The sequence below is a fragment of the Rhinolophus hipposideros genome, assembly GCF_964194185.1.
Source record: "Rhinolophus hipposideros genome assembly, contig: HAP1_SCAFFOLD_382, whole genome shotgun sequence".
NCBI lineage: Eukaryota > Metazoa > Chordata > Mammalia > Chiroptera > Rhinolophidae > Rhinolophus > Rhinolophus hipposideros.
The window spans coordinates 17,110-39,904 of record NW_027669215.1 but is presented as its reverse complement, the minus strand read 5'-3'; the positions used below and the strand labels follow the sequence as shown (position 1 = coordinate 39,904).

The 22,795-nt window shown below is 37.1% G+C and overlaps 1 protein-coding gene across 1 annotated transcript; it reads left to right on the top strand.

Moving 5' to 3' along the window:
• Positions 1-2,568: 2,568 nt before the first annotated feature.
• On the top strand, positions 2,569-10,246 carry LOC308495652 (ankyrin repeat domain-containing protein 26-like; the record flags this gene model as incomplete). Its single annotated transcript, XM_081080622.1, has 4 exons — positions 2,569-3,544; positions 6,571-6,641; positions 7,778-7,915; positions 9,323-10,246. Coding segments are annotated over exons 1-4 (1,161 nt in total), but the record flags the coding sequence as incomplete, so codon positions are not given.
• Between the last annotated feature and the right edge of the window lie 12,549 nt (positions 10,247-22,795).

The window sequence follows — 22,795 nt, the reverse complement described above, 5'->3', positions numbered from 1 at the left end:
AGATCGGCTGTAGCAGGGCTCCGGTGTCTGCTCAGTCCATGGCTTGGCTTTGTCATTTGTGAAGCTAATTTGGTGATGTTCTGGTGTCACTTGAAGCTGGTCCAAAGGTGTGTTGGATTTGGGGCTCTTGTGAGGGGCTGTCTGGCAGGTCCAGGTCAGCTGCTGCTTGTGCCCAACCGGGAGCCACCTAGGGGAAGCTACAGAGTAACCAGTTGTTGGTAGCTTTGTTCGTGATTTGTAGGCACCTGCGAGGCGCTATGTTGTGAAGCAAGACAGGCTGATGGATAGGCTCCTAAAAAGAAATGGAACTCCTCAATATCATAAATGGTGCCCGAGTGGCTGTTGTAAACTAGAATTGTGATGATGGAAACCTCTGTTTACTGAGTGACTCCCCATGACGTGAGGGTAGAATTCATCTGCTAGCATGACACGTGCCTTCTTTGATTTGGTTCTGATTCTGCAGTTGTCTCTCCATCCCATTTTCAGAGTTCTAGGCTTACCTCATTCTTCTTCTGCCCTCACTTACAATATGTTGTTTCATACGCAGGCTTTTGCGCCCGCTGCCCTTTCTGGACTCCCCTTCATGGTTTCCCTCCGCACCTCGTATGTCTTTCAAGATGCAGCCCTGTTTTTGCAGCATCTGGTACAACCGATTGTTGTTTCTTTTGTGCCCGTACTATACTTTATTGATCTGAGGTGTAGGACTGGAGCGCGGTACTTTTCTGTTCTGATTGTTTTCACAAATTATAGTATATCGACCTCTACTAGAATATAGGACAAAATCTTTCATTTCTATTTCCAGCTTCCCCTGGGTCTATGCCTATGATTCGATGGCTATGATAGCGGTTTGTTGTCTTACTGACTGAAGGACTGAGTGAGCGAGTGAACGAGTAAATGAATATGATGTTTGCTGAAGTTGGGTTTTTCTTTTCTTTTTTTTAATAGAAAGAAGCAACCAAGCTGCCAATTGGAAAAAGAGAAAATGGTGTGGATATTATTGAAAGTGCTCCACAAGAGCAAACGAAAACTGATATCTTGACTTGTGTTGATGGAGTACACCAAAATAATACAAGTGATAATTTAGTGACTGTCTATGAAATCTTTCTAGCTTAAGTGCTGCTATACACAAATCTAACACGTGTAGATCCAACTGTGATTTTCATTTCTTATAAGCATTTGTTCCTATCTTTTTTGCAAAAGTATTTCTATTACTAACAACGGCTTCTTGCAAATGCTTCGACCTACAGAAATTCTTTTCTGCTGTTACTTTTATGGAAATATTCATGACTTGAATGTGTATTTAAAATGCATAGAAATATATGTTCCCATTAATGTTCTGTGACTACGTTTTATAGTTAAAATATCGGCATTAAGATTGAAAGAAGAAGCTGAAAAATCATGTTGGGATTCTGAGGTACTGTCATTCACTACTATTATTTTTATCATTATTATTTTAAATGTCACCATTCGGTGATGTTAAAACATAAAAGGTATGGTTTGACTATACTTTCTCACCTCTGCATTTCCCCACCTAAATTATTTTATTACGGTTTAGCCTATAATTAATAAAATTCATATGTACTGAATAAAATGAGACAGCGTAGTACAGCTCGGCTAACTTGCATGGGTCACTGAAGGCGGTCGGTGTAGAATAGTATAAAACGAGAAGGCTTCCAAGTCATAAGGAATCAGTTGGGTTCTGAAGTTAAGTTTACCTAAAAGCTAAAGAATTATTCCAGCTTGAAGTATGCCCAAATGCATGATTCTGTGGTGTTGACGGTTGTGTAAATGTCCTAATGAGATTCAGAAAGAAAGAATTTGGAATTTAGGGTTTTTTATACGTTGGAATTTGAAAAGATAATGCCTGCTACATGTAAGTATTATTGTACTTGTATTCTCCAATAGATCTGCAAGGAACTTTTGCAGGGAAGGAAGAGCATTGTTAATAGTAACACTATGTAGGATTTTACTAACAACAATCGGCCGAGTGCTGCTTTAATACACAACAACTGTCCTGTTCAGTTAAAATAGCATGCATTGAGTATCTTGATGGCAACCATGCTTGTAGTAATAGAAGTACAAAGTAATGATGAGCCAATGTGAGATGACAGCTGTGAAAAGAGACAGGAGGAGTGTGATCTTCTGATACAGGCAACTGCTGCCTACTGGTGTAGACACTGTGTTTGAAGATAAGAACACATTAGAACCCTGGATAGGTCACTTACTAGCTGTGGGATCTGGGGGAAACTTCTTTTTAACATGTCGGATGTCAGTGACCTCATTTATCCTACAGGTACTTATGCCTACCTTTCAGGGTGTGAAATGAACTAATGTGGTAACAAATGTGAAAACACTCTATGAAGTATAAAGGGAGCTATAGAAATGTAAAATCAATGATCACAGTGGGTGGTAGTGACTTACCAAATGGTGGGGACACTTTTGGTAAACCTGAAGGACAATCAAATGGCAGTAGTGTCAAGAACAGAGTGGAAAAGTTAGAAGGGGCATGTGGATTTCTAATCTGGGGGATTCTAAACTTCAGGAGACTGTGGTAGGCGATACCCTGTTGATGTGTAGTGTTTCGGTACTTGAGGCTCTGTTGGTGCGAGCTCAATGTTTTGACCTGAAGAAAATGTCTGTGTGGGATACTGCCAAGTGAAGCATGAGAAGGAGCCAGTCATGTGACAATCTAGGAGCAAAACCTGCTGGGCAGGGACAGCAATGGATCGTGTGGGTTCATCATTTTATTCTAATGTCTTGGAATGGTCAGGAAGCAGGAAGAGGGTTAACCAGCATCAAACCATTTTTATATTTGTTGTTTGTGTGGAAAAGAAATAAAATGTGCATAGCAGATGCCTGGTACATTTGAGATGGTTAATAAATAAATGTTCTTATTTTTCCCTGATTAGATCTTATTAAACTTTTTGAAAAGTTGCATAACTATATATAACATTTTTCCTATTATTTATTTAAATATAACTTAAAGAAAAGTTTTTCTTACACCTTTGTCATTCTGTTTAATCACTTTTCCTATCAAAATTTTTATCAAATAAGAGTTTGGTTTTTCCAAGCTCTTGTTGACCCAGATGAAGTAGGTTCTAATATGTTCTGTTTAGACTCCACAGGACATACACCAAGGTTTCTTACCATGTCAGGCAAGTATCTTGTTTCAACACTAAACAAACATACAAACAAAAAGAATGTATCATTAGAAATATTGCAAAGTTGTAGGAAGTACACTTTTGAAGGTATTTAGTTCGGTGCAAAAGTAATTGCGGTTTTAAAGGTTTCAAAAAAATTGCACAAACTGCAATATCATTTGTACCAAATTAATATTTGCTTAAATACCTATTTTTCAAAAAGTCCTTTTCTTGGAGATAATGACGTTAATATTCTAATCCTGAATTGTTAACTAGAGATTGCATGAAGTGTCCATTAGTTAGTAATCATCTTGTTTCCTAACCCCTTCAGGCGAGAATTGAAGTGGAAGATCCTGTTCCTAACAGAGCTGTAGGAATGGACGATGTGCAACCCTTCAGACCAGGTACACTTTGTAATACCAATTTAATTTTGGGAAGGAGTACGCAAGGACATGTGACATGCTTGCAGTCTTCTCTTTCTCATTCCTTTTTTTTGTTACAAATTTAATTGAAGGATTTGACATAAATAACGTGATGTCATTGTTGGTATCGGTGTTTGAGAAAAGGTATTCACAGGAATAAGAAAATGAGATTTTAAAACGGTGACTTCACTAAGATGGTTCTCCGTTTGTTCCATAGCCTAAATGTCCCAGTTTGGAATCCCTGTACTTAATAGGGGTTACCAGAGGTCAATTATCACACTGGAAGATTTTTCCAGCGTTTTCAAATGGTCATTTGAATTTTTACGTTTACCCAAGTTAGCCTGAGTTGCTACCATGTCAATTGTTTTTTAACGTTGCTTCCTCTTAGTGTTGTAACACTGATGGTCTTAAGACAACCAGATGTTCTGCTGAGCAGACACTGGCGGTATGTGTATGTACGCCTATGGTATCTTCGATTATTAAAAATGGGAGAAGTAGTTAATGGTAATGAATATTTGGTAGACACAATCTTTGACAACAGGAATTCTGAAGCTTTTGTGCCTTGGGATGCTTTTATGCGATTAAAAATTATTGAGCATTCCAAAGAACATTTTTAAGTCGGTAGGCTCCATACATAGTGACAATATTAGAAATAAAAACTGAACAATTTAAAATAGGAGCACACACAGTCATGCATTCCGTGAGCCATTGGAGCTACGACCCAGTAACCATAGACCTATGATGTCACCATCAGAGCTGTGATATCACGGCTGTGGAAAACTCTACTTTACACTTAGAAGAGAATGAGAGTGAAAATGGCAAATGACATTTAGTATTTCTGTGAAAATAGTTTTGACCGTTTCGGGCCCCTCGACTGACAGACCTTGGGACTTCACGGATTCTCACATGAGATTGGAAACCACCGTTTTAAATGATGTACGGGCTTCCTGGATGTGAAGTGATAAAAGAGGCTTTAAAGCTTCACTTCTACAGTTGTGGTTTTCTTTCACTTGTCTTAAAAAGTTTTAAGCTGAGAATATTGTTTAAAAACAAAAGGAAAATAGTTTTGTTATATATTCATTTTCTGTCTCATGGTGCCCTGTACTCTTTGGAGCTCATGGGGACCTACTTTGTTCCTATTTTTCCTTGGAAACAATAAGGTCACCCAGGACTGTAATTTGTCATATGAATATCTGTTTATCTAAGGCTTACAAAAATGAATTCTGAAGATATTGGAGCATTTGGAAAAGACCATTTTCTTATAATAAGTAGTTTCTTATTTGAAATAGTACGATTCATTAAAAGTTTTTGTAAACCCATGTTTGTCATGCATATTTAAACTTAAGTGGTTACACATAACTTTTGACAATAACAAAAAAAAGCATACCCTGCACCATCTTAACTATTAAGAAGGAAATTTTTAATTGGAAACACATTATGTAATAGAAATTGCTGTGTGACAATAGTTAATTAAACTTACCTATGTAAATGGCAAGCATAGGACACCTAAAATAAAATGTACTCTGAAGGAGTATTGTGATTGGGGGAAAGTAGGACGTGGGACTGCTTCTCTGAGAAAGGAAGTTTTACAAGATGGTCAATTTGTGTTATTTTTACCTCCTCATAAATGAACACTTAATCCCAGAATTCAGACTGGGATTTTACTTCTTTGACCTCCAATCATGAAACTGGTCAAAGATGCGGGGATTGGGAAGTTGGTCATCCGCGTCCCACTCCATGAGCACAGCTCCGTCAGCACCACAGGGTTTGGCCCGATGGCCGTAGTAGACAGACTGGAGACGCAGGTCGTAGGTGTGTTCCTGTCAGGTGGTCATAGGCTCCGTGGCTCGAGTGAAGCACAGCCACCAGGAAACAGAGAAAGCAAAGGCGGAAATAAAGAAACAGAAAGAGTTCAACCCTAGCCCGCCTCTGTGTAGCTTCATCCTAGTTCTGACTTTCCAACAGCCATTTTGTGGCAAAATCTACTTCACGTTTACTCTGTTTATGGAACTTAACAGCCAAACAGAATGACTTTTAGCAAGACATTGGCATTCTTCCTGAACCACAGTAACATATGGAAATAAGAAAGAGAATGAGGTGAAAGCGTGGTTTCCTTCAGACTAGTATTTAGCATACTCTGGGGAGCGGGCAGCAGAATTATACTTAGAACATTAAGACCAGATGGGAAAACTTCATAAAGACCTAAAGGTTGCCTAGTGAAACAAAACATAGTTTCTTAGCTTTAGTTTTATATTCTGAATTCACAAGTATCAGTTAAAACTGTATGTATTGTAGACGAAAAAGCACCTTCCGAAACCAACAATCAAATATTTCTTGGATTTTCTATGGCTTTATATATTTTAGAATTGACTTTCCCAGCAGTGATAGGAATCATCGAGAATTAAATCCATAGCACTTCCTTCTCAGCTGTGTCGGCAGTCTGTCTCCTCTTCTCTCTCTTCTTCCTTAAACCCCAGTGCTGAATCCTCAAAGGTGAAAAGAAAATTTCAGAATAGTAGAGGAAAACATTTCAGATATAAGGAAGGGTGTACACTAATAAATGCATCAGAAGTAAGTCATTCTGGAATCAATGAATGACATTGCAGTTGAATCTTAGGGTGTTGTTCAAAAGGTATATTACAAGGAAGAGAACAGAGTATATAGTGCAACTCGATATGTTTGTACTGCATTTCTAAATTGTGGGTTATTTTCTGATTGTTTTTCCATCGATGTTCAATGAATGAATTTGTGGATGAATTTTTGACATGTTTGTATGCCTTTCACTTTGTGACATCTCATATTTCCCAAATGGTTTGTTGTTGAAGTGTTAGCTAATTTGAAGTATTTCTTAAGTCAAGTAAATATTCAGGAAAAGATTACGCTTAATTTGAACTCTCAATTGATAAGATGTTATTTTCTGTATTTATAAAGATTATAGCTTTTATCTAACTGTTCTAAGTTAGATAAAACTGTTCTAAGTTCTAACTAATACGTAGATTTGTCAGCAGGACAACACCTAGGAATGACATCAGAGGAAGGTCAAACGAGGCTTGATGGAAATGAAAAGAACTACACACATGTATGTGAAATTTAATTTTAAATTTCTAGTATAATATGGTTTTCTGTGCTTTAATAATATAATAGAGTCCAACTGAAATTACCTTTTATGCGAGCCTTTTAGAGTCAAAGTTACAAAACTTAAAATATTATTAGAATCTATAGATATTCATAGCTCAACTTTATCTTTGGATTGTGGCAAAAAAAAATAATAATAAAGTCCTGAATGTTGTTTGCTCCTTTAATTTTTATAACTCCCTTAAATAATAAAGAAAGTAACATCAAATATTGAATCACATGATGAGACAGTTGAAATTATGAACCATGTAAAAATGATGGCCACTGATTCTGGCTCACGTGAAAGGAGTCATGATTCTCAGGGGTTCAAAATGTGCAGTTCCGTATGGCTGGTCACTAAGGCCAAGGTTAGAGATGCATTCTTCCTTGTGACCTCTGTGTAATGGACTCTGCGTCTACATTCAGGGAGAGAATGGGGTCCGGCACTCAACTCAACTGCTTTTTAAGAGAATCACATCTTCTCAGGATGGGACCTTTGGTTGTTAGGACACAAATAATAACTTTCTAATTTCTTTCCTTTCAGTGTAGGAAATCAGTAAATATGATTTAATTTTTTATCTGCTCTTATTAGTGGGTATTGAATAAGTTAGAATTGGATGCAACAGATAATTATGTCAATGTATAACACAATGTATAACACTCATAGTGTATAATGTGAATTAATATTTAGGAATTTACTTATCTTACTGATTGATGTTAATGATGTGGGCTCCTAATTAAAGTTTGCCTATTCTCCAGTTATTAATCCTTAAAAAATACTCTTAAATTCACTGTAGGGGATCACTATTTAAAACATGGTGAGGTGAACTATTTTAAATGAGAAAGCCTCTGTGACATTAAAAATCATCCACTATTTCATTTTTGGGGTGGATTTAACATATAACCAATTGTTTAGTTCAAACAGTGACAAAATTAGTTTTGTGGATTCATGTTTTTCTTCTGATTTAGACTAAGGCAAGTTATTTTTCACTTTCTAATTACAGTCCAATAATTTGGGAGTAAGTAAACGTAGACTAAGATTTTTAACAGTTAAATTTTAGTTATATTCTAATTTTTCTTTGTTCATATTCAATTATCTAGGTTGTACAAGAGGAAAACAACACTCAGAGGCCACTTTCCCGAGAACAGAACAACAGAATATTACATAAAACAATTCTGACCAATTGCCTTCAACAACCAAAGGAGACAGAAATAAATCTTAAGAAAATGAATTCTGAGGTATTTTGTTTAGTCATTTTCAAATATGTATGTGTGTAGTTGTGTATGTACACATTTTAAAAACCAATGTTATACATATGGGAATTGTAGAGGATTTTAAAAGTGTGTGTGTGTGTGTGTGTGTGTGTGTGTGTGTGTATTTTAGGGAGAGTGGCATTTTTGGTCCATTGCAATAAATGATATTCTTGATTGAAATCCTTTTATGTCCAACAGTCAAGTAGTGACGTTCCCAATGTGTCATCTAAAGGGGAGGCTTTCAATACTTTTTACAGGGATCGATGAGCTTTCTACAATCTCAAAACTATTGCTACTAATAACAGAAGTTTCAGTTGGAGGCAGTGGTTTCATCCCCTTGCTGTATTAGTAGAGAGGTTAGTTTTCACTTCCGCTGATTGTAAGGAGTTGAAGTATAGCCAGTGCAGAGACCATCTTTTAGATCTCATTCTCCTACTTTTGAGAAAAGGAACAATTTGTTCCAAGTAGAGTCCTATTTCAGTGCTAGGAACTTTTGAAGAAAATTGTATGCCATGATGCATACTTAGTGATAATTTATTGGTGAGTATTTTATTCAAAGAAGTCAGTGTATTTTCCCCTATTTCACATTTATTTCTCCTTTAAACATTATGAAAAGGAAACAACACTTATGTAGCAGCAAATAATCTCACTACTTTCTAAGAAGAGCTCTATAATTTTTAGCCTATTTACCCTGAGTTTTTTGAAATCTAAGGCTTCTTTTGAATTTATATATTTACACTAGAAGAGCAGCAAGCACCCTATTGTAGAGTCCAAAGTCCTGGGAAAAAATCCTGAACTTGCTCATCTTTTTAATCGTTCTATTTGAAATTGTGATAACGAAATGAGTTCATTGATGTATAAAGAACTGCTTAGTGCAATGCCTAGTTTTATCAGTGATTAGTAGATTTAATCTTATAAGTGACTCTGAAAATATTAGAAAAGTAAAATATCTTTTGAGTATTCTTGGGAAAAAAATTCTAGGAAATGTAATCAGTCCAAATGTATGCAGAGTGAATACTCTTACTGTGGGATAGGTGTATATTCAGATGGTGACCTTTTAAATTGTAGTCAGACTTCTTAATCTTCTATTTCATGCCTTCTGGGTTTGCTGCCTTTCCAGTTCTGAGGCTCTTAAAATTCCCTTATGATTTTAAAATTCTCTTTTTCACTTTCATGGATTCAGCATCTTATATTAATCGTTTTTTAACTTTGGGGAATTTATGCTTGTATGAAGTTGGAGGTTTGGATTCAACATTGTATGTTTTCAATGGGATATCCAACTACTGCAACCTTTTCATTATATAAACATTTAGGTTCTTCTTTAATTTCAGAGGATATCATGATATGTCATTTCATTGAGTGCTAGCTACAAGTCTCCTTTGTTTTACTTAGGATTCTGAGAGTTACGAGAAAGACCTGTTGCGTGAAAAGCACGTGTTGCAGGATGAAATCGCCATACTAAGACTGCAAATGGAAACACTCAAAACTCAGAATCAGGAAGTGGAAAATAAATACTTTGAGGACACTGCAAATGTAAAAGAAAAGAAGGACCATCTTCAAAAAACAATAAAACAGAATGACAAAACGCTAACAAAAACAGTATTTGAATATAACAGACAGCTTAACGTCCCAACAGCTGAGAATACAATGCTGAACTCTCAACTGGAGAACGAAAGACAAAGCAAAGAAAGATTGAAAACAGAAGCGGAATCCGCCCATCATTATGAGCTTAGTAAGCAATTAAGACACCTACAAAATCTTTTCCAGGGATTAAAAGATGAATGCTTGCATTTCGTGGACAACATCGGGTTTGCTATGTGTAACCTAAAAGAAAACAGTGAGATTCATTCTCAGCAACTTTCTAAACCTGGAAGTAAATCCAATAGCTTAGACACTGAGCTCCCTCAAACAAGATATGCTGTCAGAGAAAGGACATTGGTTTCTGAACCTGTACTGAAAGACCTAAACCAAACTCAGTGTCAAGAGGAGGAAATTGAACACATGAATCAAAGGGAACCAGAAAAATTGAACCCGTATACTGGAAAGCTGGAATCCCTAAAGGAGGAAAGATCTGACCTACAAAGTGGAAACATGCTTTTTCGACGGCAACTGGATGATGCGTTCCACAAAAGTGACAATAATGAAAATTCAGGAATGAATATTGAAGAGCAGCTTCAGGGGCTTAGAAAAGTGCTTCAAGCTGAATGTGAAAAACAAGATGCTGTGTTGAAAGAGAACCATAAGGAGTTAGTCAACAAATTGAATCACTTGAAAGGAAGAATGTGCCAGTATGAAAACGATATATCAGAAAGAGAGGTAAGTATCCAGAAAGGTAGTTTTCAGATTTCCTGAAAGAAAATTCAATGTTCAAATATTTGATGATGGCTAAATGTTGAATCTAGCAGAATATTAAAAATATATAGATTACAAATGTATTTGCTCTAACAGCTTAAAAGCATACATTGTATCCAGCAAACAAAACTTAGACCTGTGAGGTGCTTTACTTTGAGTAAAGGCATTGTGTTGACTATGAAATTTTAAGGTATAAATTGTTATTAGATACATGTTGATATGAATGATTTAGTCTTATACTGCTACAATAATAATTTTCATCTTTCTGTTACCACATTGTAATACCATTATGAAGCAGATAAATGGAAATGCTCCTATGCAAACAGTTTTTAGAGATAAAGGTTCAATTAAGTGGATTACCTAGAAAGTTAATTCTAGATTTCCCACATGAACTGAAGTGTAGATGCTGTCCCTTTCCCTCAGTAGTTTCTTCCACATTTTAGTTGGTATAATTTTGTTTTTATTCATGTCAATTTGATATAAATTGGAACTATTTCAGTCTCAAATAATGTATTCTTAGGACCTGTGACCTCTTTAAAGGCAGCTAATTTTTCATTAAATCATAATTTGGGACAAATGTGAGGAGTTTTATCAAAACTCTACTTGATTTAATCTTCCCACTGCTATGTATAATTGTCCTTGACTATTTTTACAAATTCATTTTTTCTCATCACAAGGCCCATTTCCTATCATTTGGACATAAGTTTATCCATTTCAAAGAGATTTGTAGCGGTCTCTGATTTATTAATTTGGCACTGGGTCTCCATTTTCAGATGAGTGAGGGGAGGCAGGATTCATGTGTAGCAGGAAGGGAGGTCCAGGCCACGTTACCTGGGGCCCTGAAGACCACTGAAATGAGTTCGCTTTTCTTCTAAGATACAGGAATCTATTGGAAGGTTGTGAGCAGTGGACTGCATATGTGAGGACCTGTGAAGTCAATTTAAGCCTGTGATGAAAAAGGGGGAAAAACATTCCACAATGTATACTTGACGACCACTAGTCCCACCGACATACCAATTTCCCCTTGAGATGTCAGTAGATTGTTAAGCTTTGCTGCTTCATCAGGGGAAGTAGAGAGTGGGGCTGAATCTGTTGTTCAAGTAACCTTCGTAATAGTGAGTGGGCAGCAGGATAACACCTTCTGTGTCTTACCCAGATTCAGTAGACAGAATTGTGTCCAAAAGAAGAAAAGAAGGTGAACTGATGCATGGGGTGATCTTTTTCGAGTTACATATTATATTAATATGTTAGAGTTAGCAAATTTTAACATAATTTAATAGATGTGATTATAAGATCACTAACAGAATCATCTTCCTAGGTGCTTGGGAGACAATTTCAACAAGAGCTACCTGATTCCACAAAAAAACTGTCTATGTCAGAGGCTTCACTGGAGGTTAGATCACATTACCGTATGAATTCAGAAGCTGAGACACAGGATTTCAAGACATTAGAGCATATCAGGAGTCAGGTATGTGTGAAATGTAACCTGTCAAGTGTTCATCTATAATTGATCAATATAAAGTGTTTTAGGATCCTGATTTTCAAGGCAGCTTTCTTTTGTGTTTTCGTTGTAATTAATTTATTATAATTTTATTATCTTTATAATGCACTTCTTCCTTAAACTCTGGCTTCCATCCTGCTATTTGCATTGTATGTTTTTTCTTATAGTCTATACCCTTGGTAACATTGAGGAATAGGCAGCATTCCTCATAGAAATCGAGGGACTTTTTTCCTACTACACTATATTGTATAGTGATATGTCCATTACCCGGATGAGGCAGCCATTTAAAATCAGAAGATAATGTTTACTAGAATGAGTCAGAAATTTGTCTTATTTCTTATCATCACTTTTGTAAATGGTTACAGCATTGGTATATATTTCATGGACTTCAGACTAACTTGTACAGAAAGTTCAGTATACAAACCAGTTGAAGTAGGCATTGCCTTCATTTTGTTTTCATTTTAGAAATATTGTAAAAGTGTAGAAATATGTTGATCATTATAGTATGCACACCCACAATAGAGAATTAAGAAAATAATCCAGATTCACTATATTTGTGTGTTTTTTAATCTTCATTGGGATGCAATTCCCATATCATATTTCACCACTTAAAATATACAATTCAATATCTCTTGTTACATTCAGAGAATTGTGGAATTATCACCACAATTATAAAACATTTCCATCACCCCCAAAAGAAACCCCACATCCCTTAGCTGTCACCCTATCTTCCTGTCTCTCCCAGCCTCAGGCAACCACCAATCTACTTTCTGTCTCTGTAGATTTGCCTACTTTGGATATTTCATGTAAATGGAATCACACGATTTGAGGTCCCTTGTGACTCGCTTCTTTCACGTAACATCACGTTTCCAGGGTTCCACCGTGTTGTAGCACATATCAATTGTTAGCTATTTCTTCCTGTTGCCCAACGTTGCTTCACCTTGTGGACAAAATACTTACCCATTCATCAGTTGATGGAACTTTGTGTTGTTTCCACTTTTTGGCTGTTAATAATTCTGCTATGAACACGAGTTTACAAGTTATGGTGGGAGCCAGTGTTTTGATTTCCCTGCCCCCGGATTTCTGGCTCCCAATCTGGCTTCTCCGTGAAGCTTTCTCTGACTGTTTGAACTCTCATTGAACTCGTGTTCCTCAGCACTTGTCAGATAGTCTGTGCAGAGCAATCAAGCCCTACATTTGACATAGTTTCAATTTTTCATGAGAGAGAATTCTGTCTTTCTATGTATAAGTTTGTCTAAGGGGAAATAGTATTTGATATGATGGCACCTATCCTTGTATAAATTGAAAATGTTTTCTTCAACAGTTGTTTGGATAAAATTAAATATTTTATACCAAACCAATACTTGCCCTTGGAGACATTGATATAATTAAACTTTTATTCTGAAAGTATTTTTCACAATTATATATAAAACTGAAAGCACGAATCTAATAGAAAATTGTTCAGTGAAATGCTCAATTTCCCCCTCTCCGTGAAAATAAAAATATAAAATAAAAGGGAGCCAGCCCTTCCTGTCTGCAGCTAGCCAGGGTGTACAGGTCGATAGCACGTTCTAACTACAGCTCTGAGGACGGCTTTTCTGATCTGCCAGAGCGTGCTGCTTCCATCTGCTCCTCTGAGTTCTAACACATCCCCACAGAACTAGTTGCTGGGAAGGAATTCATTTGGGAAGTTGGCTTTAGCACTAGAGTCCGTTATTTCCATGTCAGTGGCTTTACCCTGCCTCTCACGGTCATATAAATTGTATGCTCAATCCAGGAGGTGGTATTTGCGTTGTAGTCCATACTCATTACCCACTGAGTGTACAGAGACATAGGAACGTATACATTATTAGAAGCAGAGAAAATGTACTGTTGGCTCTTGGAATTGGTAAAAGGATTTTAGTACTGGGGTTATATTCTAGGCTTAATGCTCCCCATTTGCTGACATTGCCGATAGTTTGATGAATGATTTCAGTGTAACTGGTGTACTCTTACACTGGTTCCACTTCCATTGGCATCCCATCTGTGTAAAATATCAAATTTTATTAGAACATAAAATACAGCAACAATAATAATGCTAACTGCAAACCCTTTGGTTTTACTGTGTGCCATGTCCTTTTCTATTACATATGTTCCCTAATCTAATCTTCCCAATATCCCAGTGAGGTAGATGCCACTATTGTCTCATTTTATACATGAAGAAACTGAGACCCAAAAAATTTAAGTATTTTGCTCAAGGTCACCCAGCTAATAACTGGTGGACTTGGGATAAAAACCCAGGCATTTTGGCTCTTATTTAGTTACTGCCCCTCAAACTATTCCATGACTATCTGACTGCCCCCAAGAGTAGCCTGTTAACTTTCATAATCACTGGAATAGCCTGGTAATTCACGTATGTGAATATTTAAAATTAGAGTTGATGGGATGCTTGGAATACAGTATGTTTGACTTCTTGGGTCATTTGTACTACAAGGTATGATAATTAAGTGTGAGAACTCATTCAAGAAAAAGTGCTACATACCTCGTTGCTGAATATCACTGCGGTCACAAAGCTCCCTTTGGGAAGCTATGCACCAATGCCACCGCCTAATTCACAGTTCAAAGCAATTTTGGAACTCTTTTTCTGGAATGGCCATCATTGCTATCATCATATTACCCTTGATGTCCTGAATGTCATCAAATAGTCTTCATTTCCATATTTTCTTTCTCTTTGGGTAATGACATATTTAGTCATTGGGGGCCAGATCAGGTGAGTAAGGAGGGTGTTGCAATAAAGTTATTTGTTTACAGGCTAAAAACTCCCTCACAGACAGTGCCGTGTGAGCTAGTGCATTGTTGTGATACAAGAGCAATGAGTCGTTGGCTAAAAGTTCAGGTCATCTTAACTTTTTCACACAACCTTTTAAGCACTTCCAAAGAGTAAACTTGGTTAACTGTTTGTCCAGTTGGTAGAAATTCATAATGAACAATCCATCATATATATTAAAAAATGGGGAGCAACATCATTGCAACAAGTTTACGAACTTAATTGTCCGATGTCATAGATCATCAGTAAACATAACTTTTTCTTTATTTTAGCTGCAAGAAGCAGGAGCTCGACATCCAGAGGATGCACGATGCACTGAGAAGATGCAAGATCACGTGCCAAAGTATAAGTTAAAGCAGCACAGAAAATAACTTGAGTATTTATAAAGCAGATGTGTAGTGTAGTATGACCATTAGATCAGTTATAACAATAAACACGTGAGTGTGAACCTGGGTCAAAATGGCAGCTTTGAGCTACCTTGAAAAGAATAATTTGTGTACATTATCTCTAATTTTGCACATTATGCAAAATTCACAACTAGAAAAATGGCACAATTGCCAAATCATGTGCTTTTCAAATTGTAAGATTTTATGTAGTTGCACCTTAGATATTTGTTCAGCGATTATGTGGTATGCTTTAAAGTCAATGTGTGAGAATAATTATGTCAAAATATTCACTTTAGGCTTGAAGCTGAAAATATTGACCTAAAACCGACAATTCAAAAGCTAGTGGGCATAATCGAACAGCTTCTCAGGCACCTGTCAGGTACAAGTTTGGTAAGTGAATCTCTTCATTTCTGTCATACTGCAAAGGAATTTCTATGTTTGTCATAGTAGCACATAAGGATATTTTAGACAATAAGAACAGTCTCATTAATAAAAGTACTGAATTCATGTTGATACTACTTGCTGGGAGTAATGTAATTTCTCTCTACAGAGAAAGAAATCTCAGTTCATAAAATTAATGATTTTTGTAGTAAGGTTTTTATAGAAAAACATTGTGACAGTCTAAAGGCAACATTTGATATATACCACATTTCATTTATCCTTTCGTTTGTCCAACATTTCAGTTTTTCCAACTGTTGGCTGTTGCTAATTATGCTGCCACAAACATCGGACTACAAATATCTGTTTGAGTCCAGGCGTTTGAGTAATGATTTGATCCAGAATTCTGAATTTCCCTTGAAATCTAAACCCTTTAGTGAGATTTGGAGAATGAATTACTTTTTGTTTTTTTAATTAAATTTATTGGGGTGACAATTGTTAGTAAATTTACATAGATTTCAGGTGTAGAATTCTGTACTACATGGTCTATAAATCCCATTGTGTGTTCACCACCCAGAGTCAGTTCTCCTTCCATCACCATATATTTGATCCCCTTTACCCTCATTACCCACCCCCCACCCCCTTACCCTCTGGTAACCACTAAATTATTGTCTGTGTCTATGAGTTTTTGTTTCTCATTTGTTTGTCTTGTTCTTTTTGGTTTATATACCACATATCAGTGAAATCATAGGGTTCTCTGCTTTTTCTGTCTGACTTATTTCACTTAGCATTATACTCTCAAGATCCATCCATGTTGTCACAAATGCTCCTATATCATCTTTCCTTAACGCCGAATAGTATTCCATTGTGTATATGTACCACAACTTCTTTATCCATTCATCTATCGAAGGACATTTAGGTTGTTTCCATGTCTTGGAAATAGAGAACAAAAAGACAATAGAAAGAAATTAATGTGACAAAAAGCTGGTTCTTTGAAAAGATTAACAAAATCGACAAACCCTTGGCTAGACTCACTAAGATGAAAAGAGAGAAGACACTAATTAACAAAATCAGAAATGAAAAAGGGGAAGTTATCACGGACACCACAGAAATACAATCTGCTACTCTGTGTCTCTTTATTGGTGAGTTTAGTCCATTACATTTAGGGTGATTATTGATATGTGAGGATTTCCTGTCATTCTGTCTTTAGTTTACTGGTAAGGCTGTGTCTCCATTGTTTCTTTGCCTTTTTGTTGTTGTCTGTTATTTCTGTGTGGTGGTATTCTATGATGTTTCCCTCTGTTTCTTCTTTTATTACAGTATATATTTCAGATTTGGATATTTTTTGAGTGGTTACCCTTGAGTTTATGTAAAAGAAAGTTTGAGTATTCCAGTATTTAGAGTATTCCAGTTTCTTCAGTACGCTTACTTTCTCTATTCCCATATTCCAGTTCAGGCCTTTACGCTCCCCCTTTTTATGTTTCGGTTGCCACAAGTTGTCCCTGTTGATGGTGGTCTAATAGCCTCCTTTAGTATTTCTTGTAGTGCAGGTCGTGTATTAGAAAATTCCCTCAGTTTCTGGATATCTGGAAAGGTCTTTATTCCTCCTTCATATCTAAAGGAGATCTTTACTGGATATATTATTCTTGGCTCATGATTTCTCTTTCGATATTTTGAATATTTGGTTCCATTCCCTCCTAGCTTGTAGAGTTTCTGCTGAAAAATCTGATGATAATCTACTGGGCTTTCCTTTGTAAGTTACCGTCTTCTTTTCCCTGGCTGCCTTGAGGATTCTTTCTTTGTCATTGATTTTAGACAGCTTCAATACAAGTGCCTTGGAGAAGGCCTGTTGGGATTGAGGTAATTAGGTGTTCTATTTGCTTCTTGGATTCGAGGATCCAATTCTTTCCACAAGTTTGGGAAGTTCTCATCGACGATTTGTTTGAATATATTCTCTGTTCCCTTCCCTCTTTCTTCTCCTTCTGGTATGCCCATTATTCTTATATTGCTCTTTCTGATGGAGTCAGAAAGTTCTTGTAGAGTTCTTTCATTTCTTTTAAGTCTCAAGTCTCTTCCTTCTTCCCTCTGTGTAAATTCCAGGTTCCTATCTTCGATGTCACTGATTCTTTCCTTTATCTGGTCAAATCTACTACCTAGGCTGGATATTTTATTGTTAATTTCTTCTATTGAGTTCTTAATCTCCAGAAATTCTATTTGGTTCTTTTTCAAGATTTCAATCTCTTTTGTAAAATGCTCATGGTGTTCTTTGATTGTGTTTCTGAGTTCATTAAATTGCCTTTCTGTGTTTTCTTGCATCTCGTTCAGTTTTTTCAGAATTGCAATCTTGAATTCTCTGTCATTTAAATCACAAAGGTCCATATCTCTAAGTTCCTTTTCTGGAGACTTTTCACTTTCTTTCTGAGCTATCTTGTTGCCTTGGTTATTCATGGCAATCACTGATTTACTATTTCTCTTCCTAGACATCTACAGGAGTGGCTTCTGCAACAGGTTGATAGGTATGCGAAGAGGTTTTGAAGTTCCAAAGCTCTTTCTGCACCAGATTCAGAGCCCGTATGTTTCAGCAGTTCTGTTTACTCCTGCAGGGATCCGCCCAGATAGGTGGGGCCAGGGGCGGGGTGAGTTGTGAGAGGTGGCCCAGAGCAATGGCGGCGACCATCACCACAGCCAGTCCTGCTTCCACAGCTCCCTCCCCTTTGCCAGAACTAGTTGAGCTGCGAATCTGTGTCTGCGGTCCACAGTTCTCAGAGCAGCAAATATTCTGTCCTTTGATCCGACACTGCTACTTTATCGCTTTAGCACCAGGCAGGTGGGGGCAGGGCGAGCTCTGGGAGGGTAGGGAGGGGGCGGCTAGTCTCCGTGTCTAGGGCTTCCGTTCTCCGCTCGGCAGTGAGGGCTTAAACCATCGATTTCAGCCCTCTTCCCTCAGTCTTTGCTCCAAGGTCTGCCGTGAGCGAGCGTTGTGTTCAGCGGTTTTGTATGCTGCCCCCTCAGCCCTGTGGGCCGTAAGCGGAGCCCTAGCAGTCCGAGTCCTTCCCTCTCCCGCAGCTGCGGAAGATCCGGGAGCAGCGGGCTCCGAGCACTGAGCTAGGTCTGCATCCTGCGTCCGCACTTCTCCTCTCCCTCCTCCCCCGCTCGCGCGATTCACCCACCTGGAGGTGAATTCAGTAGTGGGCCTCTTCGTCTTGCCTGTCTGCTGTGCAAGGAGTCCTTTGTGGAGTTATTGTTGTCTGATTCGTTGTAAATTCCAGGGGAGCGTTACAGAGGCTCACCTCACGCCGCCATTTTTTTCGGTCTCGAGAATGAATTACTTTTAATGTTCTAATTTGTTTTCTTCGTCATTCACGAATACTGGATCATTGTGCAAATGTTTCCCAAAAAGAATATACTTTTCTCTTTGTTGGATTTTGAAAAAGAAAAGAGATGCCAGTGTAAAAGTAGAAATGAATGCCCAAGTAAGGCCTTACATAGTAACATAGTGCTTCTAGCTTTACAAGTTTAGAAACTAATCTTTTTCCCTTCACTTGAGTTAATCATACGCCTTTAAAGATTTAACAGTTTTTTTTTTTTTTTTTTAATTAATTTATTTATTAGTTTCAGGTGTACAAAACAAGGTAATACTTAGACGTTCATCATTTATATCCCTCATACTGTGAACCCCCCTCCCCCCATCCACTATCCCTCCGACCTCACACTGAACCATCACATTATATATATAAAATTATAGTTGGCATTCATTAATGTTTAGCTTCTGATGTACAATGCCATGATCAGGTATCCACAGTATCCCTGAGGTGGTCTCCCAAATAGGACGCATGTCCATCGGATACCCAACAAAATCTTTACAACATTATAGAATACCTTCCCCAAATTAATTTTCAAAAGAAAAACCCTGAGGCCATCTTGTGGTTACCAGCTGCTTCCAAATCCCTTCACCTTTCCCCTTATCCCCAACCCCCTCCCACACACCCATCTAACCACTCTCGGTTTTTTCTCTGCGTCCCCAAAACTGACTCTGATTAGTTCATTCACATAGTCTTTTCTTTAGATTCCATATATAAGTGAGATCATATGGTACTTGTCTTTCTCTTTCTGACTTATTTCACTTAACATAATGTTCTCTAGATCCATCCATGTTGCTGCAAATGATAAGATTTCTTTCTTCTTTATGGCTGCGTAATACTCCATTGTATAAATGTACCACAGCTTCTTAATCCAGTCATCTACCGATGGGCATTTTGGTTGTTTCCATATCTTGGCTATTGTGTAAAGTGCTGCAATAAACATAGGAGTGCATACAGATTTTTGAATTGGAGTTTTGGATTTCTCCGGGTAGATGCCTAGGAGTGGAATTACTGGATCATAGGGTAGTTCCATTTTCAGATTCCTGAGATACCTCCATACTGTTTTCCATAGTGGCTGCACTAATCTGCAGTCCCACCAACAGTGCACTAGCGTTCCCTTTTCTCCACATCCGCGCCAGCATTTGTTGTTTGTTGATTTATTGATAATAGCCATTTTGACTGGAGTGAGGTGGTATCTCATTGTGGTTTTTATTTGCATTTCTCTGATGGTTAGTGAGGTTGAGCATTTCTTCATATGTCTTCTTGCCTTCTGTATGTCCTTCTTAGAGAAATGTCTCCCCAAGTCCTCTGCTCATTTTTTAGTTGGGTTGTTTGTTTTTTTGGAGTTGAGTTGAGTAAGTTTTTTATAGATTTGTGATATTAATCCCTTATCAGATATATCATTGGCAAATATCTTTTCCCATACAGTAGGATCCCTTTTTGTTTTATTGATGGTTTCCTTTGCTGTGAAAAAACTTTTTAGTTTGATGTAATCCCACATGTTTATTTTTTCTCTTACTTCGCTCGCGCGAGGGGATATATCAGTGAAAATCTTACTCCGGGTAATGTCCATGAAGTTTCTTCCTATATTTTCTTCTAGATATTTTATGGTTTCAGATCTTACATTTAAGTCTTTAAGCCATTTTGAATTTGTTTTTGTATATGGTGTAAGGAGGTGGTCCAGCTTCATTTTCTTGCATGTGTCCGTCCAGGTTTCCCAACACCACTTATTGAACAGACTATCTTTACCCCATCGTACATTCTTGCTTCCATTGTCGTAGATTAGATGGGCATATAGGCATGGATTTATGTCTGGACTCTCTATTCTGTTCCATTGATCTATGTATCTATTTTTATGCCAGTACCATGTTGTTTTGATTACTGTAGCCTTGTAGTATAGTTTGAAATCAGGTATCGTTATACCTCCCACTTTGTTCTTATTTCTCAAGATTGCTGAGGCTATCCGGGGTCTTTTATGGTCCCATATAAATTTTAGGATTATATGTTCTATTTCTGTGAAAAACGTCGTTGGTAGTTTGATAGGAATTGCGTTGAATATGTATATTGCCTTAGGCAGTATGGACATTTTAATTATATTAATTCTTCCTATCCATGAACATGGAATGTGTTTCCATCTATTTATGTCTTCTTTCATTTCTTTCTTCAGTGTTGTATAATTTTCTGAGTACAGATCCTTTACATCTTTGGTTAGATTTATTCCCAGATATTTTATAGTCTTTGGAGCAATTGTAAATGGAATTGTTTTTTTAATTTCTCCTTCTGCTATTTTATCATTGGTATATACAAATGCAACTGATTTCCGAATATTAATTTTATATCCTGCTACTTTACTAAATTCATCTATCAGTTCTAATAGTTTCTTGGTGGAGTCTTTAGGGTTCTCTATATATAGTATCATATCATCTGCATATAATGATAATTTTACTTCCTCCTTACCAATTTGGATGCCTTTTATTTCTTTCTCTTGTCTGATTGCTGTGGCTAGAACTTCCAGCACTAGGTTGAATAGAAGTGGAGAAAGTGGGCAACCTTGTCTTGTTCCTGATCTTAGGGGGAATGGTTTTAGCTTTTCCCCATTGAGTATGATGTTAGCTGTGGGTTTGTCATATATGGCCTTTATTATGTTAAGATATGATCCCTCTATTCCCACTTTCTTAAGGGTTTTTATCATAAAAGGTTGCTGTATTTTATCAAATGCTTTTTCTGCATCTATTGATATGATCATGTGATTTTTATTTTTCATTTTGTTAATGTGGTGTATCACATTAATTGATTTGCGGATGTTGAACCACCCCTGCATACCAGGGATGAATCCCACTTGATCATGGTGTATGATCTTTTTAATGTATTGCTGAATTCTGTTTGCTAATAATTTGTTGAGAATTTTTGCATCTATGTTCATTAGAGATATCGGCCTGTAGTTTTCTTTCTTTGTGGAGTCTTTGTCTGCTTTTGGGATCAGGGTGATAGTGGCTTCGTAAAAAGTGTTTGGGAGTCTTCCTTCCTTCTGGATTTTTTGGAAGAGCTTGAGGAGAATAGGTGATAATTCTTTTTTGAACGTTTTGAAAAATTCACCTGTAAAACCATCTGGTCCAGGGCTTTTGTTTGTTGGGAGATTATTGATTACTGATTCAATTTCCCTGGTGGTAATCAGACTGTTCAGGCTTTCTGTTTCTTCTTGAGTTAGCTTTGGAAGGTTGTGTGCCTCTAGAAAATTGTCCATTTCTTCAAGGTTGTCAAATTTGTTGGCATATAGTTGCTCATAGTAATTTCTTACAATTTTTTGTATTTCTGTGGTGTCTGTTGTCACTTCTCCTCTTTCATTTCTGATTTTATTAATTTGGGTCCTCTCTCTCCTTTTTTTAATGAGTCTGGCTAAAGGTTTGTCAATTTTGTTTATCTTCTCTAAGAACCAACTCTTGGATTCATTGATCTTTTGTATTGTTTTTCTGGTTTCTATTTCATTTATTTCTGCTCTGATCCTTATTATCTCCTTCCTTGTGCTCCCTTTGGGTTTATTTTGCTGTTCTTTTTCCAGATCCCTTAAGTGTGAAGATAAACTGTCAATTAGTGATGTTTCTTGTTTCTTTAGGTAGGCCTGCAGTGCTATGAACTTCCCTCTTAGGACTGCTTTCGCAGCATCCCATAGATTTTGGGTCGTCGTGTTCTCATTCTCATTTGTCTCAAGATATCTTTTGATTTCTTCTTTGATCTGCTGCTTGACCCATTCATTATTTAGCAACATGTTATTCAGCCTCCATGAATTGGTGTATCTTCCTGGTTTTTTTCCCCTGTAGTTCATTTCTAATTTCATAGCACTGTGGTCAGAGAAGACAATTGGTATGATTTCAATTTTCTTAAATTTATCGAGGCTTGTCTTGTGTCCTAACATATGATCTATTTTAGAAAATGTTCCATGAGCACTTGAGAAGAACGTGTATTCTGCAGCATTGGGGTGAAATGCTCTGAAAATATCAATTAAGTCCAACTGCTCCAAAGTATCATTTAAGGCTGTTGTTTCCATATTGATTTTCTGTCTGGAGGACCTGTCCCTTGTTG